The sequence below is a fragment of the Caloenas nicobarica genome, chromosome 4 (genome assembly GCF_036013445.1).
Source record: "Caloenas nicobarica isolate bCalNic1 chromosome 4, bCalNic1.hap1, whole genome shotgun sequence".
NCBI classification, from domain to species: Eukaryota; Metazoa; Chordata; class Aves; order Columbiformes; family Columbidae; genus Caloenas; species Caloenas nicobarica.
Genome location: NC_088248.1, coordinates 24,721,528 through 24,739,640, shown reverse-complemented (window position 1 = coordinate 24,739,640; position 18,113 = coordinate 24,721,528). Strand labels below are relative to the sequence as shown.

General features: G+C 45.2%; 2 protein-coding genes across 2 annotated transcripts; one reads left to right on the top strand and one right to left on the bottom strand.

The window, feature by feature from the left end:
• Positions 1-205: 205 nt before the first annotated feature.
• Positions 206-9,492, bottom strand: LOC135988053 (estradiol 17-beta-dehydrogenase 11-like). The gene is made up of 7 exons (XM_065633596.1): positions 8,691-9,492; positions 7,248-7,355; positions 6,480-6,611; positions 5,820-5,926; positions 4,434-4,571; positions 4,062-4,178; positions 206-862 (listed from the first exon to the last, which is right to left on the bottom strand). The coding sequence occupies exons 1-7, from the start codon at positions 8,898-8,900 to the stop codon at positions 775-777; spliced, it is 900 nt and encodes a 299-aa protein (XP_065489668.1). The 5' UTR covers positions 8,901-9,492; the 3' UTR covers positions 206-774.
• A 135-nt stretch (positions 9,493-9,627) lies between these two features.
• NUDT9 (nudix hydrolase 9) lies at positions 9,628-17,023 on the top strand. The gene is made up of 8 exons (XM_065634668.1): positions 9,628-9,942; positions 11,938-12,177; positions 12,862-12,957; positions 13,740-13,826; positions 14,984-15,095; positions 15,490-15,636; positions 15,855-15,939; positions 16,398-17,023. The coding sequence occupies exons 1-8, from the start codon at positions 9,812-9,814 to the stop codon at positions 16,571-16,573; spliced, it is 1,074 nt and encodes a 357-aa protein (XP_065490740.1). The 5' UTR covers positions 9,628-9,811; the 3' UTR covers positions 16,574-17,023.
• The last annotated feature ends 1,090 nt before the right edge of the window (positions 17,024-18,113 follow it).

Sequence of the window (18,113 nt, the reverse complement as noted above, 5' to 3'; positions counted from 1 at the left end):
GCCTGGCCCTGTACCTTGCTGATCCTGAGGTGACTTCCTGGTATGACCTGGGACCTGTCTCGTTCCTGCAGCCTTGCCTGGGGGTTGGCAGACTCTGGCTGACTCGGTCACTGTTGTGCCACTTACTCCACCTTCCGTGCTCGGACTTGGTTATGACTTTCGCTGCCAAGAGACAACTTTGGGTTAGAGAACCGTATTTATTCAGAATAAGGAGTGTTGATGGTGCTACTGCATAATTAATAATCAATGTAATTGGGTATTCCATTACAAACAAGGCTGTATTATTTCAGGTAGTCACTACAGAAGCAAATGAAACTGTGAGTGTTTAACTTTTAAAATGTGCTCTAAAGAAAAGATAAATTAAGGTGAAACAGGCCACGCACCTCCTCCATGAATTGCGCTTCTTGCAAGTTACTTTAGCTCAAGGATGAGTCCAGATTAACATATTCTCAGGCAAACCCTTTGCACTCAGGTAAGCAGCTGTGCTGTCCCAAAGATGGGCTTTGTGGGAGTTCCTGTCTGCCTCAGCACTAGGAGATAGAGCCGCTGTGATGTACAGCCAAAGCAGCTCTTTAGGGTTCTAGAGCTGCATCTCTACTTTGTTAACACTCTGTGTTATGTGGGTACGTCCCTGCTGCAGGTGTGGGATAAACCCTTAGGTGTCCTTGGAAATGGATTTGGAAGCATCTGTCTTAGTCCTCCATAAAGCCAGCTGAACTATGCTCAGCATATGCTCTGTTTTCGCTTGTGCCACTGGGAAATAAGAATAGTTTTTCACTGAGTGCTTCTCTGCCCAACAACTGCATCAAACTTGGCATTGGTCATCTTTTTCAGAACACTCACGGCACGTTCTGGAAACAATCTGAAAGAGATAATAACATGAAATTATATGTAAGATAAGAAACTTAAATTATGGGAAAAAGTGGCACTGCAGGTGAGGGAGGAGCTGGTTTGGGGGCAGAAGCGTGCACACACAGAGGCTTGAGACCAAAACTTAAACTAGGTGTTATTTCCAAAGAATACATAGCTCTTGTCAATCTCTGACTGGTTTTAACTCCAACCCCACCCATGTCCTTTCATGGCAGTTCTAAGGATGGGTATCTACTGGGCAGTATTTGGGTTTCAAGACTGCTGCAGGGTCCAGGAAGGTTCAATATTGAACAGAGAGAAGTGCATATTAAGTGTTGTCATGCTCTGAAAAGCAGCAGACCTATGGAAGGATGGGATAGTAAATGAGACCCAAGATGCAATTTGTTCTCGTAGGATTTCTTCTCTTAGCAGTTAATCAAATTTCTTCTATAACACTCCTTTCTTCTCTCTGAATAGTGTTACTTAGCATTAGCAGCTAAATTAGCTGAAGCCTTAGGCTGCAAGAGCTGACCAAGTGTAAAATTTTTGATAAAACTAATGCTGCTAACAAAGAACTCACTGAATCCGGCAGATAAGAGTGCTATGAAGAAGATAAGGACCAAGGGGACAACTCCAAGGGAACGAAATAGCTTTAGAAAAAGGCCATCCCATTGACGGTGAAACCGATAAGAAATTAAGAGACCAGTGACCAGAACTAAGTGATTGGACTTGGTGTTGGACTTGAGGATCAGGTAATGGGTGGTACAAGTATAACTGAGAGGCATGAATGGGGGTAGGGGTCCCTCTCAGAGGCACCTGGCATAAGCTGTAACCTAAGAATTAATAAAAGTCTAATTGGAAACCTTCAGTCAGACTTTGCAATCTCAGTGGGATACTCGTGTCGGACCCTGTGATGGTGGCTGGTGTGTGTAAATCCATAACATGAGCCACGTCTCTTTGTGTCCCCCTGCCTCAAATTAAAACAAAAAAGCAGAGTTGCCCTCAGGGCTTTGATGGCATGAGGTTTGACTTGTCCATGCTTCTGCAGATTTGTGCTGTCAGCATGCAGCTCTTGGAGATACAAAAATACTTAAAAGCTTTTTCCCCACTGTCTGGTGTTGGGTTTTGCAAACAAGATATTAGCAAGTGTTTCATGAAGTACTGTAAAAGTTAACAGAAAATATAATTTAGTTGTTCTGATGTGAATTCTAGGTTTGGAACTTGAGCTCTGGTGAAAACACCTCCTCATCAGAGCAGCTACACTGGATATTAAAGACATATGAGAATACCAATCTTGCTTTACATGGCAGAGAGAAGCAGTAGAGCCCTTCTGAAGTAACTTTCCCAGCCTCTGTGACTTCAGTCTCTGGTGTTGTCATGAAGAAACAAACACTAACAAGCAGCAGGTCCTCAGCCCTTTCTGGAGCTACGCTGAGGCTGCTGGCTCAGAGAAGCTGTTTTTTGCAAGCCCAAGGGAAACGGCCATCTGTGCAGAACAAACGTTCTCTTGTTCTCCTTCTCCCTCCCTATCAGCCTGTAGAGCCATTGAGCTCTCCACTGAGAACAGTGAGCTGCAGAAAGTGGATCACAACAACCTACAAGAGGACTCAAAAAATCTTCCTGTGTGTGATGCCCGCTGCTGCCATTAGAAAGAAGCACTGCTATTTCGTTACACCGGTATGTGTTTTTCATACTAAAATAATTCAGGTGGCTGGTTGTTTAAAAAATATTCTTCCCTCCTGCAGACAGTTACACATTATCTAGCTACTATAGGCATAGTGATGTCAAATCTGGCATGATAAATAACTGATTATAGTGATGTCAAACACTGAAGATCATACTACAAAATAAATGAAACTGGGTTGAATGTGAACTTCTGCTGTCCAGCTGTCATACCAGGGTTTCTCTGTGCTGCCAAACCATATTTTTTACTACCATGAGCGCAAAATGGAGTTGCTTATAAAAGAAAACTTAATCTTGAATGAGGTGTTATATTAGGTTGGTGCAAAAGGAATTGTTTTTTGCATTGTTGAAATTTCCCATTGGATATTGGAATACATTCTTAAATAAATGTGGTTGTGTTTATACATCATTTTAATGTGCTTTTCTCGCTTAGTTCTTTTGCTACTCACTTTATTATTTTATACTTTGTTATTTTATATTTATTTTAGACTATGGAAATTATGTTAGACAAAAAGCCAATTCAAGTGATTTTCTTATTAGAGTTCAAAATCATAAAGCAGTGGAGACAACTCACAACATCAACAACACATTTGGTCCAGGAATTGCTAACGAACATACAGTGCAGTGGTGGTTCAAGAAGTTTCGCAAAGGAGACGAGAGCCTTGAAGATGAGGAGCGCAGTGGCTGGCCTACAGAAGGTGACAACGACCAATGGAGGGCAATCATCAAAGCTGATCCTCTTACGACTACGTGAGAAGTTGCCGAAGAACTCAACATTGACTGTTCTATGGTTGTTCGGCATTTGAAGCAAATTGGAAAGGTGAAGAAGCTCGATAAGTGGGTGCCTCATGAGCTGACCCAAAATAAAAAAAAAAATCATCATTTTGAAGTGTTGTCTTATTCTATGCAGCAATGACAAACCATTTCTTGATCAGATTGTGATGTGTGAGGAAAAGTGGATTTGATACAACTGGCGATGATGAGCTCAGTGGCTGGACTGAGAAGAAACTCCAAACAACTTCCCAAAGCCAAACTTGCACCAAAAAAGGTCATGGTCACTAGCTGGTGGTCTACTGCCACTCTGATCCAATACTGCTTCCTGAATCCCAGAGAAACCATCACATCTGAGAAGTCTGCTCAGCAAATTGATGAGATGCACTGAAAACTGCAATGCCTGCAGCCCATATTGGAGAAGAATCGGGCCCTTTCTGTTGAGCACGACAACATCCCACCACATGTTACGCAACCGGCACTTCAAAAGTTGAACAAAAAGGACTACAAAGTTTTGCCTCATCTGCCATATTCACCTGACCTCTCGCCAAACAACTACCACTTCTTCAAGCATCTCAACAACTTTTTGCAGGAAAAACGCTTCCACAACCAGCAGGATGCAGAAAATGCTTCCCAAGAGTTTGTTGAATCCCAAAGCACAGATTTTTATGCTACAGGAATAAACCTAATACGTTTGCTGCTTGTATACTCAGTTTTGATAATGTACCCCCCCGTCTTTTTTTTATTTTCCTACTTACATTTCAGTAAGTAATGCAATGTTTAGATATGATGGAACAAAAACCATTTTCTGGTTGGTCAGTATTCCTTCCATCAGGGCCTCTACAACTTCTTCGATCTCCAAAATCTTTCCAAGCCTGTAAAGGAAAGCACACCTGTAAGAGCTGCGGTGGTAAAACGGGCAGTATTACCTGAGGTAGTACATTTCACATATGCACAAACTTGGGTAATTCAAATGCAACTACGATGTGGGTGAAATGACACTGCAGATTTTCTTTAGCCAATTCTATATGCCTTTTTCATATAGTCAGTGGGAATACAAGCCCTAAACCTGGTGCTAATCTGTGATGCCCAGATGCAACGAAGGAAAGTAAGACAGTTTGGATAGTTACCTTGCGGTGGGGTTTTTGACAAATCCTGTGTTTATAAACACCGGACAAAGACACGTGGTTTTTATTCCATCCTTTCCCAGGGTAGACAGCTCCTCTGTCAGAGCTTTATGAAATCCAACTGCAGCAAACTTGCTTGAGCTGCAGGGGAGGAAAAGCACAGATGAGAAGACAGGAATACTATTTCTAACTTTCTACAAATGGCCCAAATGATCACACAGTATTGACTGGGAGGGGAAAAAATGTAACCCAGCTGAGAGAGAGGGCAGGGAATAATTTTATCTTTCCCTGTGCAAGAGTGTAGTGATGGAATAGATATTGCTGCTTGGGGAATTATGGAAGGCAGACAGGGTGTCTTTCAGGAAAAAGCCACCTTAGTGGTGAACAGAGAGATGAACATCAGGAGATATTAGAAAATGGTAACTAATGTACATCGAACTGTGGACTTCCCTTTTTTCCCCAGCTTAGAAGATTCTGAAAAGGAATGCAGGCTGAATCTGTAAAATCAAGAATGATGGGCATCATAGAAATGGATAACAACTCCCTACTGTTTCTTGCACCACACAGGAGCATCTTGTGACACTCACAGGTGAGTTTTGATATAGAGGAGCATTATCCATGCAAAATGGAGGAACGTAATGCTACAGAAATTGGTGAAGGCCAAGAGTATAAATCAACTCTAAAATGAAAGTGGAGCTAGAGAATCAGGTTATTGATTGCTATTCATTTGGACAGTGTAATCCAGGCAAAATCCCTGGCTTGGGACTTCTCACATTGCTAACAGTGAGTGGTTCTCAAAGAATGAGTGGACCCAGGGAAAGATTACTCTGCCTGGAGCTGCTGGCATAGAGGGCTTGATCTGATGCAGAAAGACAATACGCAATCTCTAAATTTTACTGTTCAGGCACTGTGATTTTTTTTTTTTAGCTGTGTTTCAAGTCAAAATGCTGTTTTATCTCATGATACTAGAAGTATTTCTATACAGTCATTGCTACAATGGTACTCATTGCAGATTTACTTGACAACACAACACCACCTCACACAAGCCCTACTTTCTAAGGAGAAGGGAAGAGGATACCTTTTTTTGTGAAGCAAAAGTCTGGATCAGTGAGAGAGAGAGAAAAAAAATAGCAGCTTTTGTTAGTTGATGTGTCATATCGCTATTCCTTCATACAAGCATTGCTCCCAATCAGTCAGTGTTAGTAAGCAAATTGGTGGGAACATCCAGGCATCCTTAAGTGCTAGTTGTTGTGTTTTTTTTCCACCTTAGCACCATCTTTTGAGCGTACCATGTTCAGTGGGAGGATTATTTCAGTTACTTTGCACTGGCTGATGGAGTAGTTACGATTAAAAATAAACATGAAGAGAGCTGATGTAGAAATCACTTACCAATAAGTCACCATGAAAGAAGTCACAAAATGACCTGCTGCCGAAGCCACCGTGACAATGTGACCATGGTTGTTGTCCATCATGGCTGGCAGGAAAGCTCTTGTGGTCTTGAAAGTCATTTCAAAAAAGAGGGAAAAAGAGGGTTGGGGAAGGTGGAAGAGAACAATGTTTTCTTAGGCATGTTCAGTGATGACCCTGTCTATTGTTAATTAAGCAACGAATGCTATAGCTAATGCTTTGTGTTGCACAGCACCTCAGATTCTGAGAACCATGGAGGCATGCGCTCTCTGTTGAACTGGTTGAACTAGCAATCACTTTTCCAAACGGAATGTTTCAGGAAATTGGCTATAACGAGGAGTGATTCTCACATCTCTCCTATGCTGCTTTTTAGGGTTCAGGTGTCAGCGACAAGGCTGCTAGTGTCTCATCCCAGCACATACAAGAAAAGGCTCATCAGTCTGTAGCATGTCTATTCTTCCACCACAAACAGCATGTCCTTAACAGCTGAAATGCTCCCACTAGCCCCAGCTTAAAGCTGCCCCAGCCCAGTTTAGCTGTGGGTGTGCCAAGGACCCTCGGCTCAGCTCTGCCAGTAGTAAATATGCCTCCTCAGCAACACTCCCCAAAGAACATAGGCATGAAGATGGTGGTGGCCCTTACCCACATGTGAGCAAGAATGTTGACCTCAAACATTCTTTCAATCTGGTGGTCCTGAGTCGAGAGCAGGTCAGCACATGTAATCACACCAGCATTATTCACCAGGATGGAGATGTCCCCTATGTCCTTTTTCACCTTTAGGACAGAAGAAACCCAGAAAGGTGTGTGTCATTCGTTACCAAAATGATACAAGGTTGTGGAAGATGAGTGACAACTAATTGAATTCTTAATGTTGTTTCTTTAGGGAGAGGAAGATGGTGCCACATTTCCAGCTGTGATAGGAACTGTGCGGTGGTACCAGGAAATCTGGTGTAGATCTGATGCTTTTTGCTAATTACTGTCAGTATTTATAGCCTTCCACACATCACCCATGGATACAGTATGCTCTGTGTAGTGACTATTGGGACTGTGGACATACAGACTGTTTTGAGCCAGCTGAACCATATTCTTTACAATAAAAGGTTTTGACTGTCCCCAGTGTTGTCTGTGTGCTGTTTGGGAGACTAAGAGGCAGAAGTCCCTTGGGAGTTGGAAGTCTAAAGAGCCAACTTGGCAAAGTGGTGTGATATGCCAGAGCTTTTCAAAAGATGATGAGAGTGGCTGTGCTATCAGAAGTGTCACTTCTTGCTCTGTCCTGAAAGCAGCAAAAAGCAGGGGAGGATTCCAAGGGCTGGCATGATTTGTGTACGATACCACTTCTCTTGTTTTCCTGACCTCTCTGAAACTCGAGCGCCTCTGAGTAAGCCTTTGAGTGTGTCCCTGCTCCCCTACCTTCTCTGCAGTGCTGTAGATTTCCTCCCTTTTGCTGCAGTCCACCACGAAGGCTTGCACAGTGGCTCCCAGCCTTTCGCACTCTGCTGCCGTCTCCTCAAGGCCGTGCTGTCAGAGGCAGAAAAGAAAGAGTCACATGCATAACTGTTGTACCTTGCCTGTGTGTTGCTGCCTGGGCACTGCAGCAGACAAGGTAGAGGCTGGAGATTTCCTAGGAGAACTGCATTTGATGTGCACAGAACAGAAGCTCCACTGGGCCTCAGCAGCTGCTGAAGGCTAACGGCCTCAGGAACGAGGCCTTGGCCAAGGCAGTTTTCTTCTAGGCTGCATCAGGAAAGCCCATGCCTAAAAAACCCCCTCCCTTGGCTGTGTATTTCAGTGCCTGCTTCTACCCACCCTTACAATAGATTTCCCAGCACCAAAGCTAGGACTTGCTCATGACTAAGTTTAAACCTTCTTCCCCATTCCAGTGAACATGGACAACATTCTGCTTGGCAGCAGTCCCTGCAAATCAGGAGACAAGAGCCATGCCTTCTCATGCCCCACCAGAGCTTGGCCTTAGCTGTAACGGGTAGCATGAAGAGACACTGAAGGTATTAGACAATATCCTCCCTATTTGCACAGCTCCTTACACGAGGTTTTTCTTGGTTTCTTTAGGGATTGGTTTTGGTGTTTGTTTTGTTTTGTTTTGAACATTTGGGATGACATGATAAACTCCTCTATATTTTCTGATCCACTGTGCCAGAAACCATTCCCGCACACTGCTGCCCAGCCGCTCCCTGCCCCCATACACCTGATCACAGCTGTGCACAACATTATGATCCTTGCTGAACAACATTCTGCATGTTCATATCTGTCCATCCTCTTCTTGCCAGGCTTTTTGAGCTCTAGTCAAATTATCAGCAATGAGACTTTGGGCTAGTTTAAACATTTATCAAGGGCCTGTCCAGGCAGGTAACTGTGCCAGAGGGCAGCCCGGAACACACACAGTACAAAACAACAATGGCCACCTGTATCAGTAAAGAGACATGTCTTCCAGTGATGTACGCATAACATGTGAGGGAAGAGAGCAAGCAGAAGGTAAACCAGCTTTTCTGTAGCAACAGGCTTCTAGTCTCAGTGTGCCCCCTTCTGGCAGCTTAGGCAGCGGTTCCACCAACAGATAGCTGAGCGCTCCGTTCCCCTCCTGCAGCTACTCTTTGAGGTGCTGTGCATTCTGCCTTGCTCACAGCACCGAGTAACTGTGGGACCCAGACACTCACGTCGTCCAGTGCAAGTGGGGCAAAACCTTCTACCCACACTCAGCGACCCAGTCAGAGAACTGACTGTGAGCAGGCGTGGAAGGAGACAACGCAGATGCCATGTGTGTGCAGCCTCTCTTCCACGGCTATAAACCCAGTGGCCTCAGGGATGAGCGAGTCAAGATACAAATTGTACCATTACCTTATTGATGTCCCACAGAACCAGCCTGCTCTGGCGCTTGGCAAACTCGAAGGCGGTCGCTCTCCCTACACCATGGCCAGCACCCGTGATGAGCACAAGCTCTCCACTGACGGACTTTCTCTTCACGGGAATAAAAAGCTTCACAAAAGCCTCTAAGTAGGAGTAGATGAGCAGACCCAAAAAGAGAAGAAGGTCCAGAAGCGGATTCATTGTTTTTCTGAAGTCCTTTGATTGCCTGAGCTCTGATCTCTCTTGACGAGGACGTGGGTTGTTGATCTACCAGCAGCCAGACCCGTTCCGCCCCTGGGCGGCAGCAGCAGCCGGGCGTAACTGGTTACGGGAGCCGGTGTAACACAGAATCCGCGGTTTCCGTGTCGCCGACCCGATCCCCGTTCCAGGCGAGGGAATGGGATCGGCAAGAAGGTAAAAGTATACCCTGAAACCTGCACAGGAGGAGGGCAGCGGGGCTGAAGGGGCGGGTCTGTGTGAGCGGCGATGGGCGGTCAGCCCCGCAGCAGCTGGGGACCGACCCGGGGGCGTTTCCCTCAGTCGTCCCCGCCAGGGGGCGCCCGCGGCCCGAGCACGCACGGCTCGTCCTGTCAGTCAGGGGCCACGGCTCCTGCGGGCCCCGCCCCCTCGCCGCGGCCCTCCCCGCGCCGCCCGGCCCGGCCCCGGGCTCCCCTCGCCGTGCGGGGCTCCGTGAAACGCGGGGACCGCGATCGCCGAGGCCGGGCCGCGAGCGAGGCGCGAGGAGCTGTGGCCGTTAACGGTCCAGCCTGTCGCGCGCCCGGCCACACCCCCCGGCGACGCGGCAACCAGTGAGGGGGCGGGAATTGGGGTGGGGGCGTGGCCAAGGGAGGGGAAAAACGGTGGGCTGGAGGCTCTCGCGATTGGTGATGCTCTGTCCAATCAGAGCGGAGCTTGTAGCGAGGTCCATTGGTGGCGGCCGGGTCCGGCAGGTAGAGGTGTCGCTGGTGTGGCTCCGCGCCCGGGCTGGGGAGCCGGCGGCAGCTCGGAACCGGCTGCCTCCCCCAGCCCGTGCAGCCCCCGCAGCCTGTGCCCGGCCCTGTGGAGCTGTGGCTGGGGTTGCTTCTGGCGAGGTGGGGTCTTTGGCGGTGTCGATGCTGCTCCTGGCCGGCGCTCTGCGTGCGGCGGTGCCTGGGCTCGCTCGGTCAGTCGCCGTGCTCTCTGTCACGGTCACGCTGTCCATCCCGCCTGCCTGCTGTGTGCTCCAGCGCAGCCTGCCCCTCAGGTACCTTGCCCTGTGGCTGGTGACGCCGGGCGGTGGCCGGGCCAGGCTCGGGCTGGTGCTCCCGAGTCTGGGGAGCGGCCCGGCTCAGGGGCTCTGCCGGCCTTTCGCCTCGCTGGGGGGTGCCCTATTCCCGAGGGAGCAGCCAGCTCTTCACTGGGACGAGCTCGGGGCTGCCGTGCCGTCCCCTGCCAGCTGAGGGGGAGCTTGGCAAGGGATGTACGTGTAGCCAAGGTTGTCACATGGGCATGGCAGGAGCAAAAATCGGGCTGTCTTGTAAACCCGAACTGGTGCAGTTATTGAAAAATACTCTGCCCTGGTGAGGCCACATCTGGAGTGCTGTGTCCGGTTTTGGGCTCCCCAGTTTAAGAAGGACAAAGAATTACTGGAGGGAGTCCAGCGGAGAGCTATGAAGTTGATGAGGGTTCTGGAGCATCTTATGAGGAATGACTGAGAGAGCTGGGTCTGTTCAGCCTAGAGAAGAGAAGACTGAGAGGGAATCATATTTATGCTGATAAACATCTCGGGGGTGGATTTCAAGAGGATGAGACCAGACTCTTCAGTGGTGCCCAATGACAGGATGAGGGTCAATGGGCAGGGATTGAAGCATCGGAGGTTCCATCTGAACATGAGGAGAAAGTTCTTTCCTTTGAGGGTGCCAGAGCCCTGGAACAGGCTGCCCAGAGAGGCTGTGGAGTCTCCTTCTCTGGAGACATTCAAAACCCGCCTAGACACATTCCTGTGCAATTTGCTCTGTTAACCTGCTTTTGCAGGTGGGTTGGACTAGGTGATCTCCAGAGGTCCCTTCCAACCCCAGCCATTCTGTGATTCTGTGAAATAGAAAGGTGATGTAACAGTGACCCGTGTGAGGAGGTTTGCAGTGTATCAACTATTTGCTTTGCCCTGTGTCTGTTAAAGATTTTATGTACCTCAAGTGGTTTGGGAGTTGAATTTTGCTCTGGCAAACATCACCTCAGCAGTGAATGTGATGGAACATGTATACTGGAACTGTGACTGGTAGATTCTCAACTTCAGCTTTGTGAAGCAGAACCTACTCTCCTAGATACCATCAAAGATTTCATAGCCTGATTGAGGAGTTTAGAACTGGAACTCCTGTGTTTGAAAAAGTCTGGTTTGTTCTGTTAGTTCTAATCTAATACTCACATCTGGGTTCAAGTAGAAGGGTTACTACTTAATGTATGTATTGCTTTTTGCTTTATCTGAAACTCATTGGTCCAATCATAGTGCTGCTCATGTGTTCGGTTGTTAAAATCTGGATGCGTTTTTGCAGAGGAGATATATTTCCTTAAATGCCAGAAGTGATTTTTTTTTTTTTAAAAAAAAAAAAAAAAAAGCTTTTCCCTACCAACTTCTAAACCCAAGATATTTACAGTATTCTTGCAGGTTATAAACCCTTGCTGAGATTTAAGCCTCCTATCCAGAGTAATCCTCTTTATTTTTATAATAGTTAAAAAAAAGTTATTTGGAGTACAGAAGGGCCACTTTGTGTGTTGAAGGAAATTCATGCAGAGTTTTTTAAGAGCTTGATGTCAGGCACTGTGAGTTCTTTTAGTTTCAAAGTATTTTACTGTTGACCGGTATTTTAGCTCCCGAAAACACATGGCAAAGTAAAATCACTAGAGGTTATTTTTTTCTTTTCCAGCCTAAATGATTTTATGATTGTATTCTGTAACTGGTCAGTTTTCCACACAGTTCAGAATAACAGTTCTAGTTCTCACATTCTCACTCATGCTGTGAAATCTTTGTGTCTGTCTATTAGAGTACTCTTCTGCTTGAAGAAGCTGAAGGTGAAATTCAGAGTTTGTTGATCCCAGGCATACATTTGCATGGTGTCTGAAAGAAGCAGTAACACATTACTGAAAGCTGCTTTGTGGAAAAAGCCTCGTCTGTTCTGCTTGCTCAAATGTACTATGCAGATCTGGGATTAAATAACAGGATTAAAGCTGAAGGAATGAGGTGCTTTTTTCTTTCTTTCAGTAACTTATCTGCAGACTATTGGTCTCATCTTCATCCTGTTAACATGTTCAACAGTTGTGATGTTAAGAAATTCTACCACAGCAAAGCGCTCACCTCCCCGTATCCTGGATCACGCATTGAGCGTAGCCAAGTTCCTGAAGATAAAGTGGGCTGGTTGATTGAGTGGGAAGATTATAAGCCTGTGGAGTACACAGCGAGGTCTGTTTTGGCTGGACCCAGTTGGGCAGATCCCCAAATCAAGTGAGTAGAGATGGTGGCTCTTTTCTTCTTTGAACGTGGAAGAAGGAAATAGTGATTGGCTAAGTTAATAAGATTATCTTCTTAAACTAGATGTGAGTCTACAGTGAGGTGTGAAAGTCAAGACCTAGGAAAACGGTAGTTGGAGAGCTGAATGATTTTGGTTAGCTGTGAAGGTCTTTGACACATGATTTTACTGAGCTGGTGACTGAGATAAGAGTAGTGTTGATTGGAATAACAGACAGTGGTTGCTCCAGTGTAGCACTGTTTCTCTGTGTTGGTTGTGACCTAAGTAAAAAAATCTCCGAATTCTTTTTAAGAATTTTGGAATAATTCGTCATAATGTACTTGTTTGTTTGTTTATGGATTGAATGGGAGATGAGAAAAGAACTTAAGTAGAATTGTAGTTCTTGAGTGAGTCAGGAAACATGACGGGTTGAATAAAATAAATACTTCAGGGGGTGCACATATATCTGCAATATTAAATACAGGGAGACACACAGTAAAGGTTGAGACTTTATAGCTCCCTGTAGAAAAGGAAGGGCCTGCAACTTAAATTCTGGTAAAAACTACTTATTGGTCAAATGGGTGTTGTAGATCTGGTGGTTGGCCTTCAGGTTTTTGTGGGGCAGAGGAATGTTTTGTATTTAATAACTAATCTCTGTTAAATTATTCTTTTCCACACAGTGATAAAAGTTTTTCTCCCAAATTCAATGAAAGAGATGGAGAAGTGGAGAGGAAGAGTCTGAATGGCTTGTATGTGGTTGAAAATGGGAGGCCCCAGTGAGTGTGGTGGTTTTTTTACTTGCATATTCATTTCAGTGATGTAGTTTCAGAGCTCTTAGAGGTCCGTCAGTTCTGATTCATGGTACTTGCTAGAACAAAATCAAGATCGAACTCTTGCACTGAGGTATCATTTCTCCTGTCTCTGGGGGAGACTATCTGGAAGAAGGCTGTGGCAGAGAGGCACTAAAAGGTCAGCCTGCCACACAGCAGAGGGTTGTGGTGACACTGGAGGTGGAGGAGGTCTAACACTGCTAATAGTAGGGTCTGTTAAATAAATCGTTTCCACAGTTTGACCAGGTGTTGGGCTCTGAAGCTTTTGTAGCACTCCACTTGTGTGCTCTGGCAGAGCAGAAGAGTATTTTCTTCCACTGACAGATCATGGCATAGCACAGATGAGTTATCTCACCTAAAAACTTTTCTGCCATTTGTCCATAACTGAATGCTCTGTGCATCTGTAGTCTTGGAAACTAGATTCCATTCTCAGACAATGCTGTATGCACAATGAGGGTAGTGCTTGACCAGTAGTATCTCAGGACATGACATCTGGGATATGACAAAGCCATTTTGTACATTGCCTTTCTCTGTATTATTCAACACAAAAAGGAGGACAAAACTCTGCTTTGTTTCTTTTGTTCTTTAAAGCGTATGGTGGCACTGGATGCACGTTGCTATCTTTGTTGTTATTTAAACTTCTTTAAAGCTGCTTTTTTAGAATACTTAGACCATATTTTAAATATGGGGAAGTAAACACATTTAATGTACTGTGCTACTTACTTCAGAAATCCAGTGGGAAGGACTGGCCTTGCAGGCAGAGGATTGTTGGGGCGCTGGGGACCAAACCATGCTGCTGATCCTATTGTAACCAGGTAAGGGACACATGACTGAAAGGTGCTGTGCAGTAGAGCAAAAAAAAATTATACATTTTGCTTTTTCTGTGCATCTCTGGGCAGGTTATTACTTTTCATGGGCCTTTTGTGCATGTTCCTCTGACTAAGCTGATTCAGATATGGGTGTCTGAATGGAGAGAGATATAGATGTGTGGAACTTGAGTTTGATTGGTTTTTTTTAGTCTTTGTCTTTGGAAGAGAATAAGGACTTGCTATTTGACAAGCAATCACTTCTGAAATGCTGAGGAAGCAGATTTAAAACAAAACCAAAACAACAAGAAAAAAACAAACCACCAACCAACACCAACCCAGGAAGTGTATGTCAGTAGAAGTGCATTGTACAAAATAATCTTCAGTAACGAACGTGAAAACTGAAAGGATTACATGTTACTTTGCTGTATATGTAATATGCCAAAAGGCCTTAAATGAGGCATGCTAAATTGCAGGAATATGTTTTTGTCTCAAAGTCTCAACCGCAAAAGAAGTGATGTGCCTGCTTTCGCTCTGTAGGAAATAATAGCTTGGCCTGCTATATCAGGTGGCATTAGGCTCTTTTTTTTTTTCTTTGGGTCCATGTATGGTCTGTTTTAGTGGCGCTTTTACCTGAGGGATCTGTGTGTACATGCTAACTTTCTTACACAAAGAAAGCATTCAGAGGAGATTACATAGTAAAATAAGGTGCAAGCAAGGAAGCGCCATGCAAGATAGAGCCGTTGTGAAAATCATCCTAATGCATTTTACATCTTACTCTTATCAGAAGGCTGCTAATGCTACCGAGTTGTTTTCTTGAAAGTAGAAGAAATGAAGAAATATTTTGTATTCATTTAGCTAGCTTTTTGCTTTAACTATTGGTAGTTCTTCTCAATCCTTTACTGAAGGCAGTGGTGGGTGATTGTGGCATGGTGCTGGGTGCGTGGCTGGGAGGTGCTGCACCCTGCACATACGTGCTGCTCCAGCAGCAATGCTTACCTGTGTGTTCTGGGCTGGTACTGGTGCAGCTGCAGTTGGTCGGATGCTGCACATAGCTGTCCAAGGAGCTGTTGCTGGCAGCGTGGCTGTGCGAGTGTGGCTCTCACTGTTCCTCTCCTCCTCTTGTGTCCAGAAGCAGCAAAGAATGTTCTTGTTGTTTGCTGCAGGTGGAAGAGGGATGGAAGTGGCAATAAAATTGCTCATCCAGTTACTGGCAAAAACATTCTGCAGTTCGTAGCTATCAAGAGGCGAGACTGTGGGGAGTGGGCCATTCCGGGGGTAAGAGGAAAGCTCCCGGGACATTTCCCCACTGGTGAGGTTGCGGGGTGTTACATGGTGCATGCGTGATAAAAGCATGTTTTTTGGTGAACGACCTCATGTTGCAGAGGTGAGAGGAAATTATGCATAAGCTGGTTGTGCCTTCTGCTGTTCCTGCCTTACAAGGCACTATTTGTATTTAATACTGGCCCTGTCTTGTGCTTAATGCAGGCACAGTTTAAGCCACTGCAGGTTTTGAAGGATGTGAGTGCTTGCTCTTTACTACTAAGTGTAGAGTTGCTCTGATGTCCAGAATATGGTGCAGATGCATGGAATATACTAAGGGCTAGTCAAAGGGGAGTAATAACAACCGGAGTCTGAGGGATAGTCACTTTTTTTTTTCCTCCCCTCTAAGGGAATGGTGGACCCAGGGGAGAAGATCAGTGCTACCCTGAAGCGAGAATTTGGGGAGGAGGCCTTGAACTCCTTGCAGAAATCCCCTGAGGAGAAAGCGGAATTGGAGAAGCAGCTCCACAAGCTGTTCAGCCAGGAGCACTTTGTGGTGAGCTCTGTCTCTTGTGGCAGCCTCTTGTTCTGTGCCTGTAACTGCAGCCGTAAATAAGTTGCAAGAGTATAGCTGAAATGAAGATAATTTGTCATGGTGGGGTTGTTGTGATGTAGGAAATGTACTGGAGGGAAAGAAAAAAAACCCAAACCATCTTTTTGATTGCACCTTGTTTCCTGTTGTGATACTGTGCTTGCTTTTGTTTGGGATCTTAGGTGTACAGAGGATATGTGGATGACCCTCGGAACACTGATAATGCCTGGATGGAGACAGAGGCTGTGAACTATCATGATGAAACTGGTAGGTATCTCCATGTAGGCTCTTAGTTGCCTTTTACTCTGTATATTGATTTGAAATTGGGATGAGATTGGGCTGAAATTAGAGGAGCATGCAAATCAGGAGAGACTGGGGGCAAGACCTCTTCTGGAAACAACAGTAAGAGGGTTTGACTAAACTTGTGGTGGCGGTTATGTGTTGTCCTAATGACTTGTAGGAACTCTTTGTGTGGCTGATGGTACCCCAGGAGAGGTGATGAGGAGTTACACCGCTGCCACTCAGATTTGCCATGAAATAGTGCAAGTATGAAAAATGGTTCCGGCATAGACTCAGTGAACAATGGAATTGATTTCTGAGAAGCAGTTGAAGGTCGCTGCCTCTGGAGGAGTCATGTAGAAGGGCAAAACTGATCAGATGGGAGTAGAAAAAGTCAGACAGAAGATGCAATAGCATCATGTTCTCACTCTGTGTTTTGTGAACAGGTGAAACTATGGACAATTTGCCTCTGGAAGCAGGTGATGATGCTGGAGTAGTCAAGTGGATTGACATCAGTGAGGACCTCAAGCTCTATGCAAGTCACAACTACTTCATTAAGCTTGTGACTGACAAACGGGGAGCCCACTGGAGTGAGGATCCCAGTCGTGCATGCCATGAGTGATGCCAACGATGAACCAGTGCACACGAAGGGGAAAATGAGTTTTCCAGCTTTGAAACGGAGATAACATTGTCGTTTCCAGTGGACATTCAGTGAAAATTCTGTGAAATTTGGCTGGCCAAAACACTTGGTGATGATAACCGGAGGCTTTCTCAGAGGCTTCAGATTGCTGTTTTGGATTTCTCAGCTAGTGTGAAATGAGATGAACGTGGAGCTGTTGCCTTGGTTTCCTTTCTTGTCTTCATTATTTTCAGCCATTTCATCATATCTGCAGATTTGCATGACAGCACTGGGATTCTGACTCATAGTTCAGAAACTGTTCACTTTAGCTCTGGAATTTTGCTCTGACTTCTCTTCAGGAGTATGAATCTTTAAGGGATGTGAGACTTGTACAATGAGAACCTGAATAATGACTTAGTTTAAGTGCTGTATAATAAAGGGAAGTTCATTTTCTGAGTGGTTTCATTTAACGAGCCTTTTCAATGATTTTCTTTTTTTTTATTTTGAGATATGAGTTTTTATGTTTAATTGCCTTTTAGTTTACATCTGGATGTCTGATGTAACTTGATGATGTGTTTTGGGAGAGCTGGATTTCAGGGTTCATCTCTTCACACTCTTTATGGCAGTACAGCTGTTGAGGAGACTGTGCCATAAAGAGGATTGGTGGAATGAGCAGCCTTTAAGTATAATCTTGTAAATTGTGGTGCTTTTTGCAGTTTAGGTAACATGAGTAACTTGCAGTTGAGGGGCTAACATGGGCCTTAAATGGCATCGATGCTGATAAGGAGCTGCGCAACAGCTGCTGACACTTCTGCCTGTGTTTTTAATCAAGGGGTAGTTGCTGTCCATTGTGTAATAGTGTCAGAGTTGATGACAGTAACAGCTAAAAGTTGTGGTTAAGACTTGGGGAGGGGATCTTTGTGAATTTTTAACTGTATGTTGATGTAGGGTGGTGGTTAAATGTTATTGCCTGGAATTTCCTTGTGTAACAGTACTGTGACATGCTTGTATATTGTTGAGACTAGCCACATCCTGCTTAACTAATGAATTATTTTAGTGCTTACTCCTTTTTGACACCACCCTTTCCTCCCAATTAGCTAATGAAATCTGGAGGAGTCATGTTTGTTTATGCAGAGAACCCTGGGAATCTTGTGGAGTTAACTGAGCAATTTCACTATGTTTTGGAGGAAAGGTTTTGTGAGTTAACTGCTGTTGGGTGCTGGTTGGTGGAAACTGCACAGGGGTGGTGTTACTCAGTTGTGGTGTTTATGGGGTTTTATCTGTTCTTAAGCCTAAACTAAAATATGGCTAATCTTTTTTTCCTGTTTTAAGCCTCTTTATGTTGTCTTGAAAGCTCTAATCACGGTGACTCAAAGATGCCACATTGAATGGAGGAGGAGCTCATGCTTGCCTTGAGAGCTGAGTGTCCTGCCTCTTAGCAGATAAGCCCAAACTGGGTGAGAGCAGGCCATTTCTGTTGAATTTGTTGTCACAAGAATTAGCACTTGTAGCTGATGAAGGCACTTGCCCCGACACGTGCAGT

What these genes read in the sequence shown, in the direction of transcription:
- LOC135988053 (XM_065633596.1), bottom strand. Translation starts at nt 8,900, where the DNA reads ATGAATCCGCTTCTGGACCTTCTTCTCTTTTTGGGTCTGCTCATCTAC. An exon ending in TCTACAGCACTGCAGAGAAG is followed by an intron (nt 6,612 to 7,247) that starts GTAGGGGAGCAG and finishes TCTGTCCTAAAG; the next exon opens with GTGAAAAAGGACATAGGGGA. An exon ending in ATTGCATTACTTACTGAAAT is followed by an intron (nt 863 to 4,061) that starts GTAAGTAGGAAA and finishes TATCTCTTTCAG; the next exon opens with ATTGTTTCCAGAACGTGCCG.
- NUDT9 (XM_065634668.1), top strand. Translation starts at nt 9,812, where the DNA reads ATGCTGCTCCTGGCCGGCGCTCTGCGTGCGGCGGTGCCTGGGCTCGCT. An exon ending in TGGGCAGATCCCCAAATCAA is followed by an intron (nt 12,178 to 12,861) that starts GTGAGTAGAGAT and finishes TTTTCCACACAG; the next exon opens with TGATAAAAGTTTTTCTCCCA. An exon ending in GGGAGTGGGCCATTCCGGGG is followed by an intron (nt 15,096 to 15,489) that starts GTAAGAGGAAAG and finishes CTCCCCTCTAAG; the next exon opens with GGAATGGTGGACCCAGGGGA.